The sequence below is a fragment of the Podarcis muralis genome, chromosome 7, assembly GCF_964188315.1.
Source record: "Podarcis muralis chromosome 7, rPodMur119.hap1.1, whole genome shotgun sequence".
NCBI classification, from domain to species: Eukaryota; Metazoa; Chordata; class Lepidosauria; order Squamata; family Lacertidae; genus Podarcis; species Podarcis muralis.
Window position 1 is genome coordinate 40,903,900 of NC_135661.1, and position 24,107 is coordinate 40,928,006.

The following is a 24,107-nucleotide window of genomic DNA, read 5'->3' on the forward strand; positions in this document are numbered from 1 at the left end:
CAGGAAGAGCTGTCTTGTGCCTGCCTACAGTATGTCATTCTGAGATATTACACAGCCCAGTTTCCACACTGGGATATAGTCCACCCTCTGCTATAACTGAACAAGGCCTGTGCAGTGAGCTGCAAAAGCAGAAGGGCCAACCTGGAACATCAGATTTCTCATATAAAGCTATCACTGGAGGGCAGTTTGGCTGGGAATATGTACGTGCCTACACATCTGTATCTGTGGGAGGCTGGGACTGGGGTGACACCTAGTGGTTTCTGGACTAGCTGCAGCAGAAACTAGGTAAGAGGAAACACAAAAATGCACACGCACACAAACACCTTGTCGATGCATCTGCGCTCATTTCTCATTATTCTTTGTTATTCTAACTGATCTGCCACCCTCACTGAGAATCCAAGACTTCATCAATGGGCAGAGACTTCGTCAAGGCCACTTACTCAGCAGTGGAGGCTGTTCTGTTAGGCTGAGCAGGGCAGTGCTCCACCAACCTCTGCCCCCCAACCAGCCCCGGCCTGCCTGTCAGCTTCCTCCTCCTTACTTTCAGTGAAGCTCCTTGTAGAACTCAGCAGGAAGGAAGAGGATAGGGACAAAACTAGAGTTAGTTGGCTCTGCCCGTCACTGGCTCTGGTCTCTCTGCCTTGCCAGTCCCAGTGGGCACCAGCCACTGTTATCAGTTGCCTGTATTGCTGAGTAGGATTTGGAAATCGATTAAGGAGGGAGAGGATACGGTTCCCCCAAAATGTATTAGATCTACAAAGAAGTGCATGGATTTAAGTTACATGACTTTTGGCTAATGGGAATATTGTCAGCACTGACAGATCCTGTAGGGCTTGGGGGGCGTACCATAGAAGTTAAAATCAGTGCCTCCTGTCACATGCAGGTAAAAGGTAAAGGTAAATGACCCCTGGACAGTTAAGCTCAGTCAAAAGGGACTATGGGGTGCAGCGCTCATCTCGCTTCATACATGCATACCCTTACTTTCCCCCTGGGTTTGATTTGTGGAGAGACGTTTCTCAGCCAATGACATATGATTGGTCTGATGCATCCTAAAACCTTTTTGGTTAACTGAGCCAATTTTCTCCTGAATAGTTCAGCTGGGTATCCAAAAACTCAGCTGCCATGTACTTGAGACTCAAATGTTGGAGGTTGCAAACTTTAGGACCTCTGCTACAAACAGTGAGACAATGTGGGTCACATAATGGCAAAAAATGTGGTGTTTTTTTTAGCATAATCTACTGATTTTGTTGTGATTATATTTATCCCAGCATCCAAACCCAACATTCTGTTGCTGGAAAAAATGAACAATTCATTGCCATCTCCACAGCTAGCAAGCATCCGTTACGATTGCAATTGCACTGGGGAATGTGGTTGAAACACTGGAAAGTGAACCTTGACTCTGAAATGCTCAGATACCCAGTGATCATTAAGCATAATGGCCCCGGGCCCTTTTCGCTGTCACCTGCTAACACAAGGACAGACATGTTGGATTAGATCAAAAGTCTATCTGGTCCAACATCCTGTTTCCCACAGTGACCAACCAGATGCCTCTGGGAAGCCCACAAGCTGGACACACTGGCAACAACCCTCTCTTGTGGTTGTTCCCTGGCAACTGCTGCTAACTTCTGAACATTCAGGTTTGATACAGCTATCATGCTACTCGAAGGATAAAAGGATTTGAGAGCTGGAAGTCACCCTGCAGTCCATCTAGTCCAGCCCCAGCTCAGTGCAGGAACCTCCTTGCAACTTCTTCCCCTTCCCTACCCAGTTGCTGAGGATGGGGTGATCTGTATACAAATTCTGTCAAGACCCAGCTCCCAGCTTCTCTATGGTGACCTTGCCTAGCCTGGAGGGCAGGGATCTTGTTCAAGGGCTCTTGCTGGGAAGAACATCGACTCTGGAAAAGATATACTAGTTTTGCTGCTTTGAGATTTTACTTTCCTATTGTTATGCTTTAATATGAAATATTAGTTTGAATCATTATTATCACTTACTATTGCTGTAATATTGAATTTATTAATAAGGTTTATTCCAGCCTACTGAAATGTTGTTTCTATTACTTTTTAACTTTTGCTGATATATCCTATAAATAGCTAGTGAATTATCATGAAGCGTTACACACAAGTCCCACTTTACAAACACTCGCTATGTTCACTTATCCGAACACAAGGAATTAGTACCCAAACCTCACTATACAGGTGTGCATGACAAATTCTGTGATTAAGGACGCATTAGAATTTCCCCCATAGGAATCAATGGAAAGAATCAACTTGTTATGTGAACGGAAATTGTTGACAGGTTACGCAAACACTCGCCTAACAAATAATTTCCAAGGAATGCATTGTGTTCGTAAACTAGGACCTGCGTGTATTTTATGCATTGTTTTATTGGAATCACATTGCTTTGAGCATAGTTTACTATGGAAAACAGAAATGCAAATAAACTGATGATGATGATGACAGGGGCACTAAGTGTGTCCTTCTGTCACTACCCAGACCAATAACTCTGCCCTTAGTTACTTACACATTCACACAAGCTCTGAAGTTCAGAATGTGCAAAGATGCCACAAAAAAGCCTTACGCTCTAGTGGCAGAAAGGGAATGACACCATGAAATCCTTCTTAAATAACTAGTAAAAGGGCTAAAACTGTTAGAAGGATAAATATTGCATGTGCTGAAGCTGTGCGCTTAACAGTTTTCCACTCCAGAGCACCAGGGCCCCGTGCAGCGGAGCATCAAGTTCAGAGTGCTGCCTCAATCTGTAATCTGACTGCTGAGGAGCCAGAGAAGTCTTGGGCATCAGTGTTTGCAAAGGACACAATTTAAGGTTGGGGAATCTGGAGAAGGATGCTGGTGTTACTATCCACAACTAAGCTCCTGGATGTGTGTGTTTCTGTGTGTGCATGGATGATACTCTTTCCTTTGCCATATGCGAAGCAGCAGCAGTCTGTTGCTGCAGATGTCTCCTGAAGACTTACCTTTTTGCCCAGGCTTTATCTGACCCAAAAGGTTGTTTTAAGTGTTTGAATTTTCTGAATTTCTGTTTTGCTTTTGTATGCTTTTATGTCTTTTATATTGCTATTTTACTGGTTTTAGTTTGTGCTTTTGTTTTAACATTTCTGTGTTTTGTTAGATTATACACTGCTTGGATATTTTTGAAACAGGAATTACTATGTAAGTGCTTTTAAATAAATGTGTTTTTCTGTATGCACACACAAGGTTGTATCAAACTAAGTTTTACTCAGAATAGACCCACTGAAATTAATGGGTCTAAATTAGTCTTGCCATTAATGTCAATGAGTCTACCTTGAGTAGGACTAGCATTGGATAAAATCCCCTCCCATATGGCATTCCTGCTGTCAACGTAGCACTCAAAGTGGCACATAATATACAAGCACAATATAATTCACTAGAGCAACAAGCTTTTTGAAAGAAAAACAATTTATAAAAAACAAAAGCCAATAGATTCTTACTCATAAAAACCCGTCCTAAAAACACATCCTTAAAAATATCAAATTGGGAGTGGTGCAGACACTGTCTAGTTAACCAGAAAGAATGAGACAACGTCTCTTTCTGTTGATCAACAATGGCCCTGTAACAACAACTTGCCTATGGCTGTAGCTTCCATGGCACCCATTGCCATTATCCAGGCGCAGCGGATTAGCAGCCCCTGGATTGTGGCTTTTGAAGCAAACAGCCCAAGGCCCTTCTCACTGTACGCATTAGAGGTGACCTTGCTCTGTGTGTAGCTCTGCTGAACCATTGCAGAAGAGGATGATGAAATGAGAATTTGACACTGAAGTGCAGACCAGCAATCCACTCCTTCTTATACCTGATTAGCTCCTCTAATCCCCTTGATACCCGAAACCAACAATGGGATCCAGCAGCAGAGCCAAAGGGATGAGTCGAGTCAGTGATGCTTAAGTAAGCGCTTGGCAATAGAGCGAGAAGGGAGATATCAATCCACCCAGAGGCAAGAGGGAGCCGGCAGCAGTAGCGACAGAGACACTTTCTCTCTTCACACAGCTGTGCTTTTGCTCCCCAATTCCCACTCGGAATTTGCTACTCATCACACCATGCCCAGGACTGAGACGGAGGGACTCTGAAGCTGATCTGGCAGGAAGCAAGTTGTTGCCTTGGCTGGAGTGTGGGCTCCTGGTCCACAGTCAAAAACATGCACCAGCCGTGTGGCCGGAGGGACTCCTGCCTTGTTCAAGAGCAATCATTTTGCTCTTGGCCAAGCAGGCAAATGAGGCTCTCAAAGCCAACCTTGGACTCTCCCACCCCCTCCTGGGTCGTACATTGGGAGGGCCAAGAAGCAGCAGTGCCAGCGACGCTGCAGCCCATTCAGATCTAGAGGCCTCCAAGACTCAGCTCCCTGCTCCCTCCATCTGCCAGCGATGGCAGCAATTAGTGACAACTGCCTTAGTGACACCTGGTCACAGTCGGTTGGATGGAGGCCACCAGGCTCATTCTGCAAAAGCTTCCAAGCAGCTGTCAGATGGCATTAGCTCCTGCCTGTTGAAATCCAAACATAGTGGAGCCAGATGAAGGCTCTGGATCTTTGCTTACGCTTCTGAGACACCAACCCCTTCCAGGTGGGCTGCCGCTCCTGCGAAAGATTTGGGCGCTTTCAGATCTCCTCTGCCCCACAAGCCAGATGCGAACAGAGAGTAGCCAGCCAGTAGGATCCAAGAGGCCTCCACTAGCAGAGAGGCCACTCAAGAAGCAAAGCCTTACCTGGGGTTCTCTGGCCGGTGCTCAGCCTCCATCTGGCCGGGCGGGCGCCCAATATCCAAATGCTGCTCTAGAACTTGCTGCCGGAACTCCGACACTTGGGACTGGCGGTCTTCTTTCTCCTGCCGTAGCCGCCGCTGCCGCGCCAGCCACTTCTCTTCCTCATTGGTGCGCTGGATGAGGAGCGCTGTGGCTGTGCTGCTGCCAGGCAGGGGGAAGATGCTGTGGTTGGAAATGAGGCTGGGCACGGGATGGTGCGAGGCAGACGACGAGTGCAAAGGATGCTGGACTGGCTTGGGGGTCTGGATAGCAGAAGAGTCCTTGGGCTTCTCTGTAAGGGGGGAAAAGGCAGGATGCAAATAGGGTCCCCTTAGCCTTGGAATGCTGTCTGAGGTGGCAGCAGGAAACTTGGGGGTATGTAGCATTTGTGCCTATGGTGGTCCACAACTGTGGTGGGACAAAGGATCTTAGTCAGGGAAGAACAGTGTGGCAGGTCAGCAGCACCTCAGTGTCCCAACAGGCCACTGCATCATGCCAGGGCCCACAGTACAGAAAGAGGCAGGACATGTGAGCTACATCCAGCAGATCCAGGTGAATTCACAGTTGTAGACATGGCCCAGGCCTATGTTAATGGAGGTTGATATATATATGCTATAGGAAGGGTCTCCATTGGCCAAAAGAATTTGCCTAGGACCCCTGAAGATGTTCATCCTGTGTTGAACAAGGCTATGCAGACAAAAAAGCTACATTCTTTGTGCCAATTTTTGGCTCAGGTAACCTGAATACATTTATGCTGATACAGTTCACCTAATGCAATGTTCTGCAGCAGTGGAGGAGAGAAGGCCATAGTCATCCGCTGCCCAATAGCTCACATATACAGCAATGGATGACGAGCAGAGATCTGCACAAGACAGAATAACTACAGGAAACCCGTCAGCTCAGCTGAAATGCTTTACCAGAAAACAGTAACAAATTACAGGTTTCTGCACAGACCTTAGGGGTGAGGAAGGACTTAAACCCTGCCTCCATTCTCTTATAGTCAAATTCTGCAGCACAAATCAGATTCCGCACCTGAACGGCAAACCTGTTCAGCACAAACAAAGCTACTAGAGCTGTGCAACAATTAATAAAGTAGTGTATGCAATGAAAACAACAGGACATTAGATAGATCCTGCGGGGAAACTTACTGCAGACTGTGTATCCCATGAGTGCTGTTACAGCGGCCATCACAAAACCACCAGAAACAGCACCTCAGTGAGAACCAAAGCCCACAGATAATCAAATCAGGTGATGTTTGCTTCAAGCCCCATGCCCAGGGGCTGAGTCTCAGGTGTTTGCTGGCTATGTAATGCCCATGGCAAATGGGCTGCTTCCCCTGCCCACCCCCAGCAAATTCCCAAACAAAAGCTACTTCAGTGGCTATTTCAGGTCACCTGCTCGGTTTGGCGTTAGCTGCTCAGATGGTTTGACACGCTCTTCTGGTGGGTGACTCCTCAGTCCGTGCAACTCTGACACTGGTAAGAAGGGGCCTTCCATGGCTTTGACAATGCTCTGCTCTTTCTCCCGGGCTCTTTCTCGCTGCCTCTCCAGCTCCCGTTCCCGTTCCCTCTCTTTTTCCCGCTCCCGTTCCAGTTCCTTCTCCCGCTCCCGTTCTCGCTCCCGTTCCCTCTCGCGCTCACGATCAGCTTCCCGTTCTCGCTCCTTCTCTCGCTCCCGCTGCCGCAGCTCCTCATCCATCTGCAGCCTGCAAAAAAACAAGAGAAAGGCATAGGAGGAAGGGCTAATGGGTGGACCCTTCATTTTGTCCCCAAAGGAGCTGAGATCTTTTAACAGCCACGGAATGGTTCCATACCTCTCTGCTGTCAGGCTGGATATGCGTTCGGACTGAAGGGCAGAGAGAGACGAATGAGACAACTCGGTGGGGTACCTTACTCCAGACAGGTGGAGGTGCATGGCTGATGGATGAAGCGGTGGGAGTGAACCAGGAGTTGGAATTGGATAGAAAGGTGAGCGTAGAGCTGAGAGGCAGTACGAATCATCCATCCTGAAAAGAGAGGTGCAGTTAGCCTAAAAACTCTCGTAGCTTTCTTTGCGTTTACGAGAGAGATGCATTTGGTGACTGAAGAGAGCAAAATTACTTGCAGGACACTCTATAATAATTTATAATAATTTATGATTTATACCCCGCCCATCTGGCTGGGTTTCCCCAGCCACTCTAGCCATAGGATGGCGACTAATCCAATTTGTGTTGTCTGAACTTCACAGTTGGTACTAAATAAACCAAGCAGATCCTGTTAACAAATACCACAAGTGATCCCTTCAAAAGGTGTGTACCTGAGACACAGAATCTGTGGCCTTTCAGATGTTGCTGGGCTTCATCTCCCATCAAAACCAGCCAGCTTAATCAATGGTCAGGGATAATGGGAGCTGTAGTCTAACAACATCTGTAGGACAACTGGCTTCCAACCTCTGGTGCATACAGTATATGGTAGGACTGTGCCTTCAGCTCTGGGTCTGAGGCCCCACAGCTGTTGCTGAGGTTTGGGGCTACCACCAACACATTTTTTTCTTTCGAGAACTTCATTCCCTTGTGTCGGGCGCCCGCATGCTGGCAGTAGGTGGAGCCAGAGCAACCGATGGGCACAGATAGAGACAAAAGTGTTATTCAGAACAAAGAATAAAGTTTTCACCAAGGCAATCTCTGATCAGAAATCGCAATCTTATTCAGAAATAAACAATGTATTTTTATTAAGTAAAAGGCAGCCCCAGTTCTGAAAAAGAGTAGAAAAAAGGGGAACACACTTTCAAAAGCAGTGGATGCTGGTGCATTAGGGCAGATGGGGCCCTGCCCCATCAACCTTAGCCTGCCCCCAGCCCTCCTCCACTGCTTGCCTTCCTACTTGCCGGTGAGCCTCTTCACCTTGGTCTCAAGCACTCCTTTTGTACAAACTCAGCAAAAAGGAGAACAAACCCAGAGTTGTTTGGCTCTGCCTATCATTGGCTCTGCCTCCACCCACTCTTGGGCTCCCATCCACCCCTCCAGCCCAAATGGGCATCAGCTACCACTGTTCAAAAGCCAGGAAACATAAAGAGGAAATCAGCGAGGAAGAAAAGCACTCTGGGAAGCTTCAAGAAGTGTTGGGGCTGAGGGCCACATGTTGCCTACCTGTGACCTAGACCCTGCCAGCCTGATCACCATGAAATCCAATCTAAATCCAAACTAAGTTTTAGCTTAGAGGAGAATTTGGGGAGGGGGGGAGAATAAAGTGAGCAAACCTTCTCCCAACCTAATTTTTATTTTAAATATTTTGTTCTGTCTTATCCACAAATTATTTCAACCTTAGGAATAAAACCCCAAGAACAGTAAAGTAAGAGCATCAAACAAGGGAGTACAGCTACTGAGTAAAAATGCATTACGTCCTCTAGTAAAATAAAACCAGTTTCACCTTTTGCCCCAAACTTATAAACGGAGGCTATCAAGCACAAGGGTCTTGCAAGGGCATCTTAGAGCTGGGGCATCCCCACATAGCAGACCAAGTCTTTAGCCATCAAGAGATGGAGGCATCTGAAGAGTGGCCTCTCTAGGAACGGGTAAGGCAGACTGTATCCATACACATTCCCACACAACTGCTGCACTTTTGAATCTGCAGCCTCAAAAAACATGGCAAACGTGCAAGCCACCGAAGAAAAGCTGGAGACAGCTTCTCAGGTTCCCCGCCCGCTCTCTCAAAAGGCATTTGTGTTCCAAGCCCATTGCTTGATCTCAGTTCTCCATGGGCACAGCGTGTCTTGCTGACCAGGGCATAACAGAAGCTGGGCGGAGGCAGAAACCGCTCAACAGGACCCCATTCAAAGAACAAATTAGTGGCCCAGCATCTGGACTCCTGCTGCTGCTTTAAGTGATGGCCTGTTGTGCTTTATTACAGCTGTGCTCAAGTCCTCAGAGAGCCCTCCATTGTGGGCAAGACCTGTTAAGACCTATTAGCGGTTGGCTCCAAAGAACACGCCTGGGTAACTGCCCAAACTGCTCAATCAAATCCTGCCTTGCCCACGAGGCGAAGAATGGGGCCGGCAAAGCCCTTTGCTTGCATCATCTTTGGCCCTTACCTGAAGGCTGGGTGAGGAAAAGGATGGTGAGCCAGGTAACTGGGGTGGTAGTAAGCAGCAGCTGTGGCTGGATCCAGAGTAATGGGAGGCAGGGAGGACATGCGAAGCTCTTCAGCTGTATGGTAGGGCCGGAAGCTCCGCAGGTAGTCTTCTGTGACTGCGCTGGGAGGCACCACATGGTGGACAGGCCGTGGGAGGCTGCAGAGTGGAAGGAAAGAGGGAAAGAAGTGGAGGACGTTGTCTCTCCTGAGCTTGTGCTTCCATTGGGGCCTGGAGACCTTTGGTCAGGGCATCTAGTCTCTCCATGTGTGCATCAGTGCCCAGCCCACACTGACGGAGGCAAAAGAGGAGGGAAACAGTGGACTCCATATGGGAAAAGGAGCCACACTGGCAGGCACCACACTTTTCAAGCTCCCTGCTTAGCAATAAAGTGCTCACGTGTTCACTAGAGTGCTCTCCATTTTGCCTTCAGAACAAGATCTGTTTAGGAGGCTGAGCAGTCAAAGCTGCTGCATTCTCATTTTAAAGCAGTTGTTTCGGGGTGGGGGTGGGACACACATCCAATCATGTACATACCTGACACACACAGCACTTCCTCACTTTGTGAATCATATTCCTTTGCAGGTTGTTTCTGGCCAGATTCCATTTTTGGAAATGGGAGGATAAGTAGCGTGGCTATCCATCTCAGGCAGGACTATCTCTTCCCACCCCCATTACATAGAATCATTGAGTTGGGAGGGACCCTGAGTATCTAATCCAACCCCCTGCAATGCAGGAATATGCAGCTGTCCCATATGGGGATCGAGCCTGCAGCCTTGGTGTTATCAGCACCATGCTCTAACCAGCTATCAGAGACTTACATGTACACACAATGCTATGCTAGTGTCCTGGTTCCCACTTGTAGACTCAGTTCTTGGACTCTCAGCTCAATTATTGTTAAAGGCTTTATTCCAGAACTCACTACAGAGCCCCAACATAGATCAGGTTACAAGCTATACAGTTCAGAAGACATAGCAGAACTCTAGAACACATGGCTGAACTCCCCTTTTGAAGAGAAGGACAGGCACAGTCATTCACACAGTTGCCTCCCTGGCCCACAAGGCTGAGCAGGCTGGGTCTGTTCACATTGCTGCAGCCATTAACAGATCCTTGGCAACAGAGGTGGAGCTGGCACATCTTGGGTGGGGAGTGCTTCACTGACAGGTGGTGGTGCACGAGTCAAGCAGCTGTACCACGGTGGTTGGGGCATCTGATGTCACTAAGAGGGGACTCTCCCCTGTCAACCTGCTCAGACCCTCTCCAGCATCTCCCATGATTGCTTGGTCCCTCCCCAGGATCTAATTTTGCACTCCTGACCCTTTTCTCCCCTGACCAGCACTACCAACACATCTTCATGGGCTCATGATAGCTGTTGTTACTGAAAAAGGACTTTTGCAAATACTGCAGTCAGGAAGACCTCTAGAGGCAACCCAAGCCTGCAAGCAAGGCAGAGGCTGGTTCCCAAGACGCTGTCACTTTGGAGAAGAAGGGTCTGTCCTTCTAGTGCAGCCTTGGCCAACCTGGTGCCCTCCAGAGGTTTTGGACTACCATTCCCATCAGCCCTAGCCAGCAGGCACTTACTTGAGAGGTGGGAAACGAGAGTCCTGGACGATGGAGTTAGGAGGGATCCCAAAGGAATAAGGCGTCCCCAGCAAGTGAGAAGGGACTGTTGGGCCACTGGCTTTCTCCTGGGGTAACGGGGCCTCAGCCATCAGGCGGTCCCTGTTGCTGCTGCTGTTTCCACCACTGCTTCGTGACCCGGCTTCTTGCTATGTGGAGAAAAAGGAAGACATGATCAACTACACACCTGCAGTCCACCCTGGGCAGGGGGAATGGATGGGATGCAAACAGCACAGACCCAAAGGTCAGCACCACCAAAGAAACATCTGAGGAGGTTCTGTGGAACATCTTTAGATGTTTTTGGACTCCAGTCAATGCAGCCGGTAGTCAGGGATCATGGGTCCAGCAATGCCTGGATGGTGACAAATCCCCCACTCATCAGATTCCCATTAATTACTGAAGACTGCACTTCTGTTTGCAGGTCTCATGTCAGGAGCAGCCGTGTTCCTGCAAGGCACACGTGGCGGACAGGAGTCCTGGTGTGAGTGACAGAAGTGCTGCTGCAAACCCAAAATGCACAGACATCTTATTTTATCTGCAAAGCACTTTATGAGGCTGATCCTCATCCCATCCCTGCCATCGTTCCAATTTGACGGACTGAGGACCAATGCTGAGAAACAGCAGCTGGTCTGAGGTCACACAAGCAGCCTGTGGTCCAGGTGGGATCTCAACTCTGATTAAAAACAATTGGAAGGTGCAAATATTAATGGTTAGTTGAATACAATGGGACTCACTTTCATGAAACATGCATAGGATTGTGCTGTCAAGTGTGTTTGCATGTCTTTGTATGCCCTGGGGTGGGCAGGACTGTAGTTCATTTGTATAAAATCTGATTTGTATGCAGAAGGTCTTCAACCCAATCCCCAGCATCTCCAGGTATTGTTAGAAAAGAAGCCTGTCTGGAAACCCTGAAGAGCCACTGCTGGTAGACAATACTGACTTAGTTAGAACAATGGCTTAACTCATCAGAAGGCAGCTTTCTATATTCTTATGAATGGGGTGGATGTCAATTGTTAACACACTGTAACACAGAATATGGTACAAATTTGAACTAAGAAGTGATTATGGAAAAGGCTTTAGCTCAGTGGTAGAGTGGTGAGTGAGTCTTTGTCACCTCAGTCCGGAACCTTGGAGAGCTCTGCAAATCAGTGGGAGCAATACTGAGCTAGATGGATCAATGGTCTTGACTAGATATAAAGCAGCTTCCTATGAACCTCTCTCTTGCTATTTATCATACCAGATAGGAGCAGGGAGGGGAGGCCTTTGCCATGTAATGGAGTATTGTTGACAATGCAAGCTTTAGATTCGGGTTACAGAAGCATAGAAGGAAGGAGTTCCATGCGTAAAAATGGACTTACACCATGAAATGACAGTGTACCCATTATTATCAACCATAACATAAGAACAGCAGAAGAGCTCTGCTGGATCAGGCCAATGGCTCATCTTGTCCAGCATCCTGTTCTCACAGTGGCCAACCAGATGTCTCTGGTAAGCCCACAATCTGCACATGAGTGCAACAGCACTCTGCCCACTTGCGACTCCCAGTGACTGGCACCCAGAGGCATAATGTCTCTGACAATAGAACATTATGCTCCTAAATCCATTAATTTGGAAGCAAGTCCCATTTGACAGCAACAAAGCCAAGGATGTGTGCTTGGAAGGTTGGGCCCTCTTCATTTTCATAGCCCCAGATGGAGGCAGCCAAAAATTGCTTCCCAAGTGCTCCATAGCATGGTTGTAACATCTGCTGTGGAGATGGTCTTGAATTCGTTTGTAAAACTGGGAGTTTTCTACAACTTTCACAACTATGGATTGCATTTGATCCATAAGTTTTAGAAAGTGTAGAATTTGGAAGTTTTACTTGCCCTACAAGTCCTGGGCAGAGGGTTGTATCCAATTAAGTTCTAATCAAAGTACACCCCCCAAAATGGATGCAGCTAGGTTAGCCATGTTTATTGATCTCAGTGGCTCTATTCAGAGAAGAACACTGGATATAACACAATATCTATGTTTTTCAAAAGAATCACTCTAAAACTACATTCAGGTGCAGAGTTATTGTATTACCGTATTTCCTTGAGTCTAATATGCCATTGAATCCAATGTGCAGTTTTCAGAACCTTGAAACGTAATTTGGCTGAAAAAGGTGAGTATTACATTTGAGTAAAATACGGTAGTTTTCCTTTTGATAATGCTGGCATTTCTATGCTGGATTCTAATATGAGCCTGAGCTGTTGAATTCCAAACTGTGGCTTTTTGATCAGTATGTGCTAAATCTTATTAGACAGAAAAGAACTGTATGCCAGAATATCACCCCAAAATTGATCATGTGAAATTGCAACACAAAACTCTCTTGATTTTCCAGGTTAGCAGGCTTGCATCCTCCCCACCCCCATACCCCAGAAGCAAATAACATGGAAATGAGCACTAAACTTCCACTAGATTCCACTCATTTTCTAGAATTACATTGTGTGAAAGATCGCATAAAACGTGGAAATTATCAGGTAATGAAACATCAGGAAAATGGAATGAAGTGCTATCCGAATGTAGCTGAAGTCGCATTTCAAAATGTGAACATTGCAAAATGTTTGGAGTTTGAATTCAGAAATGTTGCCAAAATGTGTGCAAAACTGTCGTTTCATTTCTATTGCATCTCTTCTCTTTATTCCACCTTATCTGGAAAAAAAAATGGGACTAATCCTGACTACCTTCCAGTCTGCTCTATGTTGATGTCAGGTACTGTATGGCTTCTGCTCCATGGACTAGATATGCCCAGTCAAGTTTCCATGTTTAGAGGCAATATGCCAGTAAATGGGGAACAGACAATGAGGGAAGGCTCTGGCCTTTACACTCTGCATGCAGAGGCAATGGGACGATCACTGCTTGAAGCAGGAGACTGGGGCCCAAGTCTGGGCCAACAGCGCTCTCCTGATGGGTGCTATTTAGGGGCCAGACTCTGCAATGTGCAGAGATGCAAGTTCAATACTGAGAGTGGCTGCCCTCTATTTGGATCAGCTGCAGTTTCTCCCTGTCTTCTCCCCTGAAAGAGAGACGTTACGCCAGGCCAGCCATTCCTGGAGTGAGTCTGGCATCAGCCAGGGTGGCAGCTGCTGCACATGCCATGCTGGATAGCCTGGCAACAGTGATGCGTGTACAAAGAGTAACAGAGGGCATGTGGGATCTGGCACTGCCACTAGGGCAGAGCAGGCTGGTCTGTGACCAGTCGTTCCCTGAAGTGGCCAGCCCTGGCATCAGCTGTGCAGGCAGCTGCTAGCCTTTTGCTGTCGCAGCTATGCTGGCAACACCAAGGAGAAAGAAAAGTGGGGAAGAGAGAAAAACAGCATCTGGTTTGGGACTGTCATGGCGGTCCCTACTCCCAGAAAAGTCAGGCTCAAGGCAGGCCAGACGCTCCCTGGGCAATCACCAGCGACTGGGTGGAGAACAAAAAGGAAGTGTTGGCCAAGGAGACCAGAAGGTTCCTCAACCTGGCACCTTGCAGATGTTTTGGACTACAACTCCCCCCAGACCTTAACTAACCACAGATTGGGGAAGTAGAGCAGTTAGCTGGGGAAGGGCCGTTGCTCTCCAGGTTCAATCCTCAGCATCTTGAGGCAGAACTGGGGACATTCAGAGTCTTGAAGTCCTGGAGAGTTGCTGTCAGTCAGTGTAAGCAATACTGAGGTCTCCCCTAGTCCTACCTGGAGATGCCATGCATTAAACCTTGGATTTTATGCATGCAAAGCAGATTTTCTACTGCAAAGCTTTGATAAGAACAGTATAGGGAACACAAGAAGCTGCCTTATAATACCAAGTCAGCGCCTTGGTCCATCGAGCTCAGCACTGTCTACAGTGATTGACAGTGGCTCTCCAGGATTTTAGGCAGAGTTCCAGGGTTACTGTTTTTTAAAAGCAGATTATGCAATGGCACAAATTCGCTGACCGATACTCCACAGTAAAAAAGGGGAAAGCGAAACAAACATTAAGTGTGCTTTGCTCCTTCCTTCCACCCCGCATCAGTGGTGGTTTCTCCATAGGGGTCAGTAGTTCTTATCTACTATACAACAAAAACAATTCACTTATGAACCTAGCTTCATTCAGATACTAAACTCAGAGATGCAGATAGAGAGTGAGAGTGAGAGACAGTACTTAAGGGCATGCAGTGTTACCTGCCTGAAGATGAAGGCGAGGAGGAAAGTGTTCCTCAAAGATGCTTTAATATGGTTTGGGCAGTTTGTTTCAGTTATAGAAACTGCATATTCTACCCTTAATTTGTTTATATGCTGTCTCTGATTATCGCCTGTCATTTAACTGCTTAACTGCTTAACACATGCCTAACTTGTCTAATCCCCCCCCTACTGGATTTTGAACTGCACTTATCTTTTTCCAATTCCTCTTTTTCTGTCTAACTGCATACTAAACAAAAACAAAAACCTGCCAGGCTCCTATCTGAGTCCTATTTGAAGATGCCAGGGATTGAACCTGGGACCACTGAGCTATGGCCCTTCCTTTGAAGATGCCAGGGCCAAATCCAGACTCAGCTGTCCCTAGCCATGATGCCTGTATGTTCCTTCTCTGTTACAAAATCCCACTAGGAGTTCAAGCTTCTCTTCCTGGTCAACAAGATCCTGTAAGACAAGCAAGTGAAAATGAAAATGTCCAACAGCTGAAAGCAGGTAGCATGTTCAACGTGCCACCTGGCCACAGGAAGAAGGAAATTCGGGTTCACTTGCTCCTTGTTGCCATCCCAGGCAGTACAGAACAATAAAGTATTAGCCACCTAAAGGGCCTCTTTAGCAGACAGGACTCAGTGGGTGGGATCCTTTGTGCTTAACATTCAGAAGGAAACACATTTGGCAAACCATTTCCCCTCCTGAGAACCTGCCCCTTTTAAGGCCAGGCGGCTGAACGCTGACCTTAAGCCAGGCCACACACTGGCAATGCGAAATCTTAAAATATCGGCACTGGGAGCTTTTGCTGAACCCAAAAGTCAATTGGGTCCATTTAATGTGTACTCTGCTTGGCAGGGAGCCAAGCGGCCCTTGAAAGCTCTCTCTGGCCCCTTTAAAAGGATAAAAACCTCCTAATGGTTTTGATGGAGCTGTGGGGAGGCAGGTTCTGCTCAGCAACACCCTGGATGGGTGCCCAGGCAGAAAAACACGACAAAAGAAGTTCATGGATGTCAAAAGGAGTCATAATCTGCAGACCCACCCTCCCTTTCCCCAATTATTGCCCTTCTTTCTCACTCCTTCTAAACAGTCAGTCAGTGATGAATGAGAACAGAATAAGGCGGGATAGTGGACAGAATGCCAGGCTTGCAGACGAGGCATCACATCAAGTACAATATGGGGGAAAGACTTTTCTTGCAAGTTGCTTCAGAATAAAAAGGGGGAAGCACCCAGTGTTTGTTGTGTGTGCCTTTCTTTTGGGGCAGAAGCAGCCCATGGGACGCTGCCATCCCCATGTTAACTCTGCAAGTCTTCAGCTCTCCCCTCCCCAATTGCAAGGAGAGGGAAATACATTCTTGAGATGCTTGTTCGCTTTCAAGTTGCTTCAGAGTAAAAGAAAACAACAACAACCACCCTGCTCTGCTGTTTGAACCTCTTCCTCCACCTGCTTATGATGCCCATTTTCTCCTATATGGCTATGCCAAGAGTGGACATTGATGAATGCTCTCTGATGTGGTGGAAGGCACACGAAACATCCTTCCCAATGTTGAAGGTGTGTGCAAAGAAGTTTCTGGCTATCCCAGGAACAAGTATGCCATTTGAAAGTGTGTTCAGCAAGGCTGGCAATGTTCTTCAAATACAAAGGGCATCTCTATTGCCAGATGCAAGTTTTCCTTGCAAAAAATATAAATTACATTTAATTATTTTTCTTCTGTAAAATTGTATCCATTCTTTCTGGTTTGGCCTGGTTTAGAAAAGAAAAGTAACAAACAATCAAATAACTGGTGTTTTGCGATGTATATATTCAACTAAGACTCAGTAGTGAATTATATTTGAATATCTAAAAGTGTGACACTGAATTTGCTTTTTTCTTGTTTAATAATGTAATTAAATTTTTTTGGGGAGAACCTTTGATACCTATGCTACTAATTACTTCTACAGCTTTAATTTTAGAGAAAATGTGTTATCATTGGTACAGCAGTACTATACATAACAGTTGTAGCAATATGTTAAGTAAATTTTTTGTCAGTTTTAGAGTTAGACCCATAAGTTGTAGCAGTTGCCAGGACATCACCATGTTCACCTCCAGCCTTATTTCAGATATTGTGATACATTGAAATATCACAATGTTTAATTGGTGATATATCACGATGTTGAAAACCAGATATCACCCAGCCCTACCTCTCAGCTTAGGGGAAGGAGGCTGGGAAACAGTGGAGTTCTGCTTTGAATTTGAACAGGGTTTGAAGAGGAGTTTTTGAGCTGGACTGAGAGCCGCCTGGAGGCCTGCAAAGACCCATACCGTAGCTTTGACAGACCTGATGCAGGATCAGGAGAGGGTGCTTCTGCCTGGTAAGCCCTACAACACAGGAACATAGGAATCTGCCTTATCCACTGTCAGACCATTGGGTCCATCCAGCTCAGTACTGTCTACACTGACTGGCAGCAGCTCTCCTAGGTTTAAAGCAGGGCTCTCTCCCAGCCCTACCTGGAGCCTTTGGCATGACTTTAAGATCTACAATTGCAAAATTCAGACACTTCTATTAAATGCAAGGCTCAGCTTACAGGGACCAGTGAGCAACAAGCAGCCATTAAGAGAGTGAGCCAGTGCATGTCCAGTAGGAAGCCACCTTATATTGAGTTTTATCATTATTCCATCCAGCTCAGTACTGTCTAACATGGCTGGCAGCATGGTTTCAGGCAGGGGTCTCTTCCACCACTACCTGGAGACACCAGGGATTGAACACAGGACTTTCTGCATGCAAAGCAGATGCTCTACCACCGAGCCACAGACCTTTCCCAGTAGCACCAAATAGTGCCAGGCAGCAGGCCTCTTCCGGTCTCTCATCCAAAGGAAGCAAAGCCCTGTAGTGCTCCACAGGCCTTACAGGGTCCTAAGGAGCACTTAGCCATATCGTTATGCCACACTTGCCCCCCTCAATCTCCTTATGCACAACAGGGGTTTCTACAGGCCTGGAACCTGAAGCTGGAAGCTCCATTTTACACTCCCTAAGGCAGACCACACGCCTTTGCATCACCACAGAGTGTGACACCTTGAAGCATGTGCCGCAGATGAGGATTAAGCAGCTCCTCGCCAGGTGCCATCGGGAGAACTGCCTCTATCCGTCAAGTGTATTTACTAAATACGACCACAACAAACACTCCTGCAAACAGCTGAGAGCTCCTCAAGACTTTCATAATCTCTTCAGAAGATACATCGGCCATAATTAATTCAAAGAGATGGGCCCGCTGATTGGAATTTTTAATGAGCAGGAACATCTGCTCACTCTCTGAACGCAGCGCACGCCTGGAGCGCCACACACCCGGCCCTCTTCGCCAGCCAGCCAGCCAACCCTGACCTTCTCCAGAGGGCGCATCCAGGAGACAATGATCCGGATGCACCGGGGCGGGGGGGGGCAAGGAATTGACCAACAAACATGGGCAAAAATCAAGAGCCTTGGAAGATGGAGCACAACCCCTAGACCTCATCCTGTCGAGAAAAAAGTGTTCAGTGGAGGGGGCTTGCTGCAAACATAGGAAAAGGAGGGTGACCTTGTTTGCTTTGCAAAGGGATTGTTTTGCATAGGCAGAGCAATTTTCCAGCGTGTGGTGCCTGCGGCTGCAGGTCCATTTAGAGCAGGCCTGGCTGTGATGAGGAAGGAGAGTGGCAGAAGGGAAGGAGGGTCTGGCTTTTCTCTTCTGCCTTGGAGGATTTACTGGCTGCTTTGTTCCCCTAGAGCCATTAATCACCCCGGGAGGATACAGACACCTATGGAGCCTGAAACAGCACAGCAAATATAAATCCACCAGCCTTTTGATAGCAGCCATAAAATAAACAGGTTAGTCAAGCATTTCATTGGAGGCAGGAAACAAACCCAGGCCCGTTGCAGAAAGCAGCATCAGCAAACCGCCCCAGTCACATGCCTCTGAATAAAGACAACAAGGCGGGAGGGGTAGGGTAGGAAAATGTGAACCTTGCAAGGGCTCTTTTACCAGGAAGGTAAAATGGCAATCCTTAGGGCAGAAGTAGAGAACCTTTGGTCTTCCAGATGTTGCCGAACTGAAATTCCCATGAGCCCTAGAAAGCATGGCCAATAGCCAGTGATGATGGCAGCAACATCAGGTGGGCCAGAGGTCCCCTACACCTTTCTTAGGGCCAAACAGGTCCTGTTGAGCCACACAATTTAGCACAATGGGGAAGTTGTTGCCTTGCTCACAACTCTGGCACTGGCTTAACCCACTTCAGTGCCTTTGTGGAGAGACTTCAAAGGCAGAGCAAGCTGGAATCTGAATATACAGCACCACACAACCTGAGAGGCAATGTAGTGTAGTAGTTACAGTGCTGGACTAACACCTAGGAAGACCAGGGTTCAAATCCCCACTGAGCCATGAAGCTCACTGGGAGACCTTGGGTCTCGCACCTTGACCTCCTTGGAGGAAAAGTGGGATATAAATGCGAAAACAAACTCATATGCCTTGAATTCTGCCCAAATCTATATAACTGATGTTCTTAACTAGATAATCTGGCTACACTGGTTGCCCTGACTAAGATAATGGTTGGATGAAGGACTTCCTCAGTTATATTTTGCAGACTTCATGGCTCTAGTAGTGCAGTAGTGAGGAACTTGTGGCCTTCCATATGTCACTGAACTTCTACTCCCATCATCTCTCCCACTGGCCTTCCTGGTTGTTAGAAGTCAGACAACTGCTGAAGAACCCTCGATTCCCCTTGACTGTAGTGCTGCCACTGGGTGCTTACTCATGGCAAGGCCTTTTCAGTGATGGTTCCCCAATTGTGGAATGCCCTCCCTATTGAAGTACGCCTGTTCCCATCATTATCAACTTTCAGGAGAAATGTGAAAACATTCCTGTTTAGCCAGGCATTTGGTGGCTGAAAGATACTGTTCTGGGCAACCCTGTGATCATCAGATGGAGGAATGCTTTTCACTGTAATTGCTTTTATAAAATGTTTTTAACTGAAACTAATCTTAGATGTTTTTAATTGTAATTGTTTTGGGGAATGTTTTAACATTGTTTTTGTTTTTAAATTGTGAATCTGTTGGCAGTCCTGGGATCCCTGGGGAAGAAGGATACAAATTCAATAAATAAGAAAAACCAAGTCAGGCTTCTTCCAGCTGCTGCCACTGAAGATAAAACTACACTCCATCGGGAGGGCCGCTGGCCTCAGCCAGCAATAAAAGAAAAAGGGGGGGGGAGCCATTTAAATCCTTAGAACTGGATTGCCCAGTGGCATAACTGGCAAAGGCGGCACCTGCTCAAGAAAGGTGGACAGCGGGCTCTGAGTAGGCTGCAAAAGCACTGCCTGAACCATACTTCATTTCCAGCAGTGTCTTGATACGCAGCTGCAAGGATGAAAGGGGAAAAGGCAATGAAATGGCGGGGAGGGAGAAAATGGGGAGATCAGTCATTCGCTGGTGATTAGTGTGCAATCTCTGCCAGGGAGACCACGGGACATGCCCTATTAGCTTTAAAATAGACAATTCTTCATTCCACGCGGCCTTTCAAAAGACTCCGTATTATCTTTGAAAAACCGCTAACCTCTGATGGATGGGTGCCAGCAGCAAGCCGCCACTTTGATTTTAGCATTTCAGAGCGCCAAGTGCCTCATCTCTCTCTCTGCTCTCTCTCCCCCCCCCCGCCCCCACATCTTATTTTACTAAGTTGCTGTGCTCCCCATCCACCAGACAAAAAAAAAAAGTATTAAAGCTTCAATCAAACCTCTGTACTAGGATGGATGGGCTGGATCATCTGTTGAGTCAGCCCTGGCTCTCTCTACCCAGAGCGCTCCCTGGTGGCATTAGAGCTTCATTAGCAGTAAATTGTTGCAGCAGGGATATTATTGCAGTCTCTCAAGGGCTGCCGAATATTCTAGAGAATAGGGAGGAGTGGGGCAAGGATAGCCTGCATTGGAAACCTCAAGAACTGACTGCTGAGATTTGCACTAAGTGAGTCTGCCCTTGATATCCGACTGGAAGCTGCAGATGGTGCAAAACGTGGCAGTTAGGTTGCTGCTGAGTGCAGCAGCCTATTGCAGGAATGTGACGCCACTCTTAAAAGAGCTGCGTGGGTTTGCTGATTTGCTACCAGGCTGGGGTTAAGCACTGAATTATAAAGTCCAAAAGAACTTAGCTTACCTGAAGGGATGCCCTTCCCTCCAAACAGACCTGCCCAGTCACCAAAGTGTTCTAATAAGGCCCACCTAGCTGTGTCATAGCCTGCTGAGGCCCAGCTTGCCACAGCCAAGGGAAAGGCCTTTTCAGTTGTGCCCCCGAGTCAATGGAAGAACCTCCCCTCTGAAATGAGGCAGGTGCTGATTCAGCTTAGTTTCCAGCACTTGCTAAACCCCTGTTTGTTCTACCAGGTGTTTGCTGGCCATGAATACGAGTTTATTGTGATTCACCCTGACTCTATAGATGCTGCTGTATTAATTTTTACTGAGTTTTTTTTTACCCTGTGGTTCTATTGATGTGAACTACTTTAAGATTTCTTATGAAAGGCAGTAGCAAAATTATTTTAATTAAGTAAATTAAGAGTGGGGTTAGGCCTGCCGGTGAGGATGAAAGCCAATGTGAGCTACTGACAGGTCCAGCTGGTTTGTGGATAGATCACTGGCTGTCCAGCTCAGTATCCTCTACACTGACTGGGAGTGGCTCTCCAGGTTTCAGACTGGGGCCTCTCCTAGCTTTACCTGCAGATGCTGGGGACTGAGCCTGAGACCTTCTGTGTGCAAAGCAGATGCTCTACTAAGGAGCTACAACCCTTCCCTCAAGGCACAGGAAACTGCTTTATAGTGAGTCAGACCACTGGTGAGGGGAGAGACTCCATCAGGCAAGGCCTCCTTCCACCTGCCTTGCCCCACCTTCCAGCCCTAGGAGTCCTCATAAGGGAGCTGGTCATGAAGGAAGAACTGTGAGGGGAGAGACTCCATCAGGCAAGGCCTCCTTCCACCTGCCTTGCCCCACCTTCCAGCCCTAGAAGTCCTCATAAGGGAGCTGGTCATGAAGGAAGAACTGTGAGGGGAGAGACTCCATCAGGCAATGCCTCCTTCCACCTGCCTTGCCCCACCTTCCAGCCCTAGGAATCCTCATAAGGGAGCTGGTCATGAAGGAAGAACTGTGAGGGGAGAGACTCCATCAGGCAAGGCCTCCTTCCACCTGCCTTGCCCCACCTTCCAGCCCTAGGAGTCCTCATAAGGGAGCTGGTCATGAAGGAAGAACTGTGAGGGGAGAGACTCCATCAGGCAAGGCCTCCTTCCACCTGCCTTGCCCCACCTTCCAGCCCTAGGAGTCCTCATAAGGGAGCTGGTCATGAAGGAAGAACTGTGAGGGGAGAGACTCCATCAGGCAAGGCCTCCTTCCACCTGCCTTGCCCCACCTTCCAGCCCTAGAAGTCCTCATAAGGGAGCTGGTCATGAAGGAAGAACTGTGAGGGGAGAGACTCCATCAGGCAAGGCCTCCTTCCACCTGCCTTGCCCCACCCTCTACTTCTCAATGTGTATTGTACTGTTTTTTGTCCCGAGGCTTGCCATTTTATTGATTATAGTTTAGATATTATTGTAACTGTTGAGTGGATTTTTGCTTATTTTAAAGTTATGTTTTATTATCATATTTTTGTATTGCATTAGATTGTTATAAGATGTACAATCTTTGTTTCTTCAGCTTGTAAACCACCTTGAGTATTGTAAGATAGAAAGGCGGTACACAAATTAAAAATGAAATGAAATGAAAATGGTCCACCTAGCTCAGTATTGTCAACACTGACTGGTAGTGGCTACTGAAGGCTTCAGACAGAGGTCTCTCCCAGCCCTACCTGGAGATGCTGTGGATTGAACCTGGAGCCTTCTGCATGCAAGGCAGATGCTCTGCCACTGAGCCACAGCACTTCCTTCCTTGAGTACTTTCTCTGCTGATGTATCAAAGCCCACTGAGCTTGCAATACATGTCCATAACTACAACGTCATCTCCATACACCACACAGAGATGCAGAGCAATAAACTACACTTGGTTAACCCAATCTGCTTTGTTTTTCAAAGCTCAATAATGAGAAGGTGGGAGAAGGAGCTGATCACAACCAAAACAAGCACGGCTGTGTTGAGCAGGCCTGAGCAAGCTGCCTCTTCTTTTCATCGTGATCAGAGCTCAGGGCGTGTTTGTGTGTGTGTTTTCCTTCGCTGGGGCATCATCTGCGCTTCTTCGAAGCACCAGGGGTCCTGCTTTCTCTTCCCCTCCCTCAGCCTTTCCTCTTTGTGGTTTAATTAGTATTTCCAAGAGCTGTGATCCCGCTGGGAAGCCTGGGTAAAATACAAGGGGAGGAGAACCCTAACAATGATTCTTAATTAGCAAACGCTTTGGCTCCCTGCTGCCCGTGGTGTCTGCAAGGAAGGGAGAGAGGATGCATGAAAAAAGGGCGGCAGGGTGGGCTGGGCAACCCTGGAGGAAGAGGGCCTTGTGTGCAGAGATTTACAGGCAGCATTTTGCCTGCTTCCTGACATCTCTGATGTCAGAGGACATTTGCTCTGGATGCAACATGCTGCTTTTCAACACTAGATGTTCGATAAGCAGGCCTTGCCCTTCAATGGAATCAATCAGCTCTTGTGTCTCAAAAATAAGAATCAGGAGGGTTTTGTGCGAAATTAAGTCCCAAGCCACATTCAGTCTGCTCTGCATTTTGACAGCTGTTGCAAGGGAAGGTGCACACCGACAGCAGAGATTGACGCAGTGCCAGTTTTGGTGGAGCTGAATCTGCTCAGTTGCAATGCCTTCTCCTTGTAACCTATGCCCATTGTGTCAATGTACAAATGCTGTTTTAGCCATTTCAATGCACCAGAATGAGGTGACTGAAGGAACTAGGGACAGAGAAGCTGCCTTCTACTGAGTCAGTCCATTGGTCCATCTAGCTCAGTGTTGTCTACGATGACTGGAGGGGCTCTCCAAGGTTTCAGGCAGGGAGTCTTTCCGAACCCTACCTGGAGATACCAGGGATTGAAGCTGGGACCTTCCGCATGCAAACAGGTGCTCTGCCACTGCACCACTGCTCATTTGAGCACATCTCCCCATCGGTTGCATGTATGATGGTGTTTCCTGCTTGGCAGGGGGTTGGACTCGATGGCCCTTGTGGTCTATTCCAACTCTATGATTCTATTCTATGACAAGGTCTTGGTCATGCTGTGTAAGGTGCTGAGGCTTGAAGGCTTCAGTGTTTCATCTTCTGCATCACCAGTACACTTCTGGGCCTTCAAGCAGCCAGGCAGCCTAGGCTCAATTGGGCCAACAGTACTCCAGGCTGTTGTTCCCGTGGTGAAACCCCATAGCATGAAGGTGGGTCTACTGAGGCACCCAAAAGGAGAGTCACAAAGACTGCTTTGCCCGATTCCCTACTTCCACCACATCCACAACTGTACCTCCTGCCACTGGTCCACATG

The 24,107-nt window shown here is 47.5% G+C and overlaps 1 protein-coding gene across 9 annotated transcripts in view; it reads right to left on the bottom strand.

Moving 5' to 3' along the window:
* Positions 1–24,107, bottom strand: part of GSE1 (Gse1 coiled-coil protein) — a 374,856-nt gene that overhangs the window by 14,473 nt on the left and 336,276 nt on the right. For all 9 annotated transcript variants that reach the window (XM_028740044.2, XM_028740043.2, XM_028740049.2 and 6 more), the window contains 5 exons: positions 10,464–10,651; positions 8,844–9,041; positions 6,589–6,780; positions 6,170–6,480; positions 4,740–5,067 (listed from right to left, as the gene is read on the bottom strand). In XM_028740044.2, the coding sequence (XP_028595877.2) occupies positions 4,740–5,067; positions 6,170–6,480; positions 6,589–6,780; positions 8,844–9,041; positions 10,464–10,651 (1,217 nt within the window). The remainder of the gene's footprint in view (positions 1–4,739; positions 5,068–6,169; positions 6,481–6,588; positions 6,781–8,843; positions 9,042–10,463; positions 10,652–24,107) is intronic.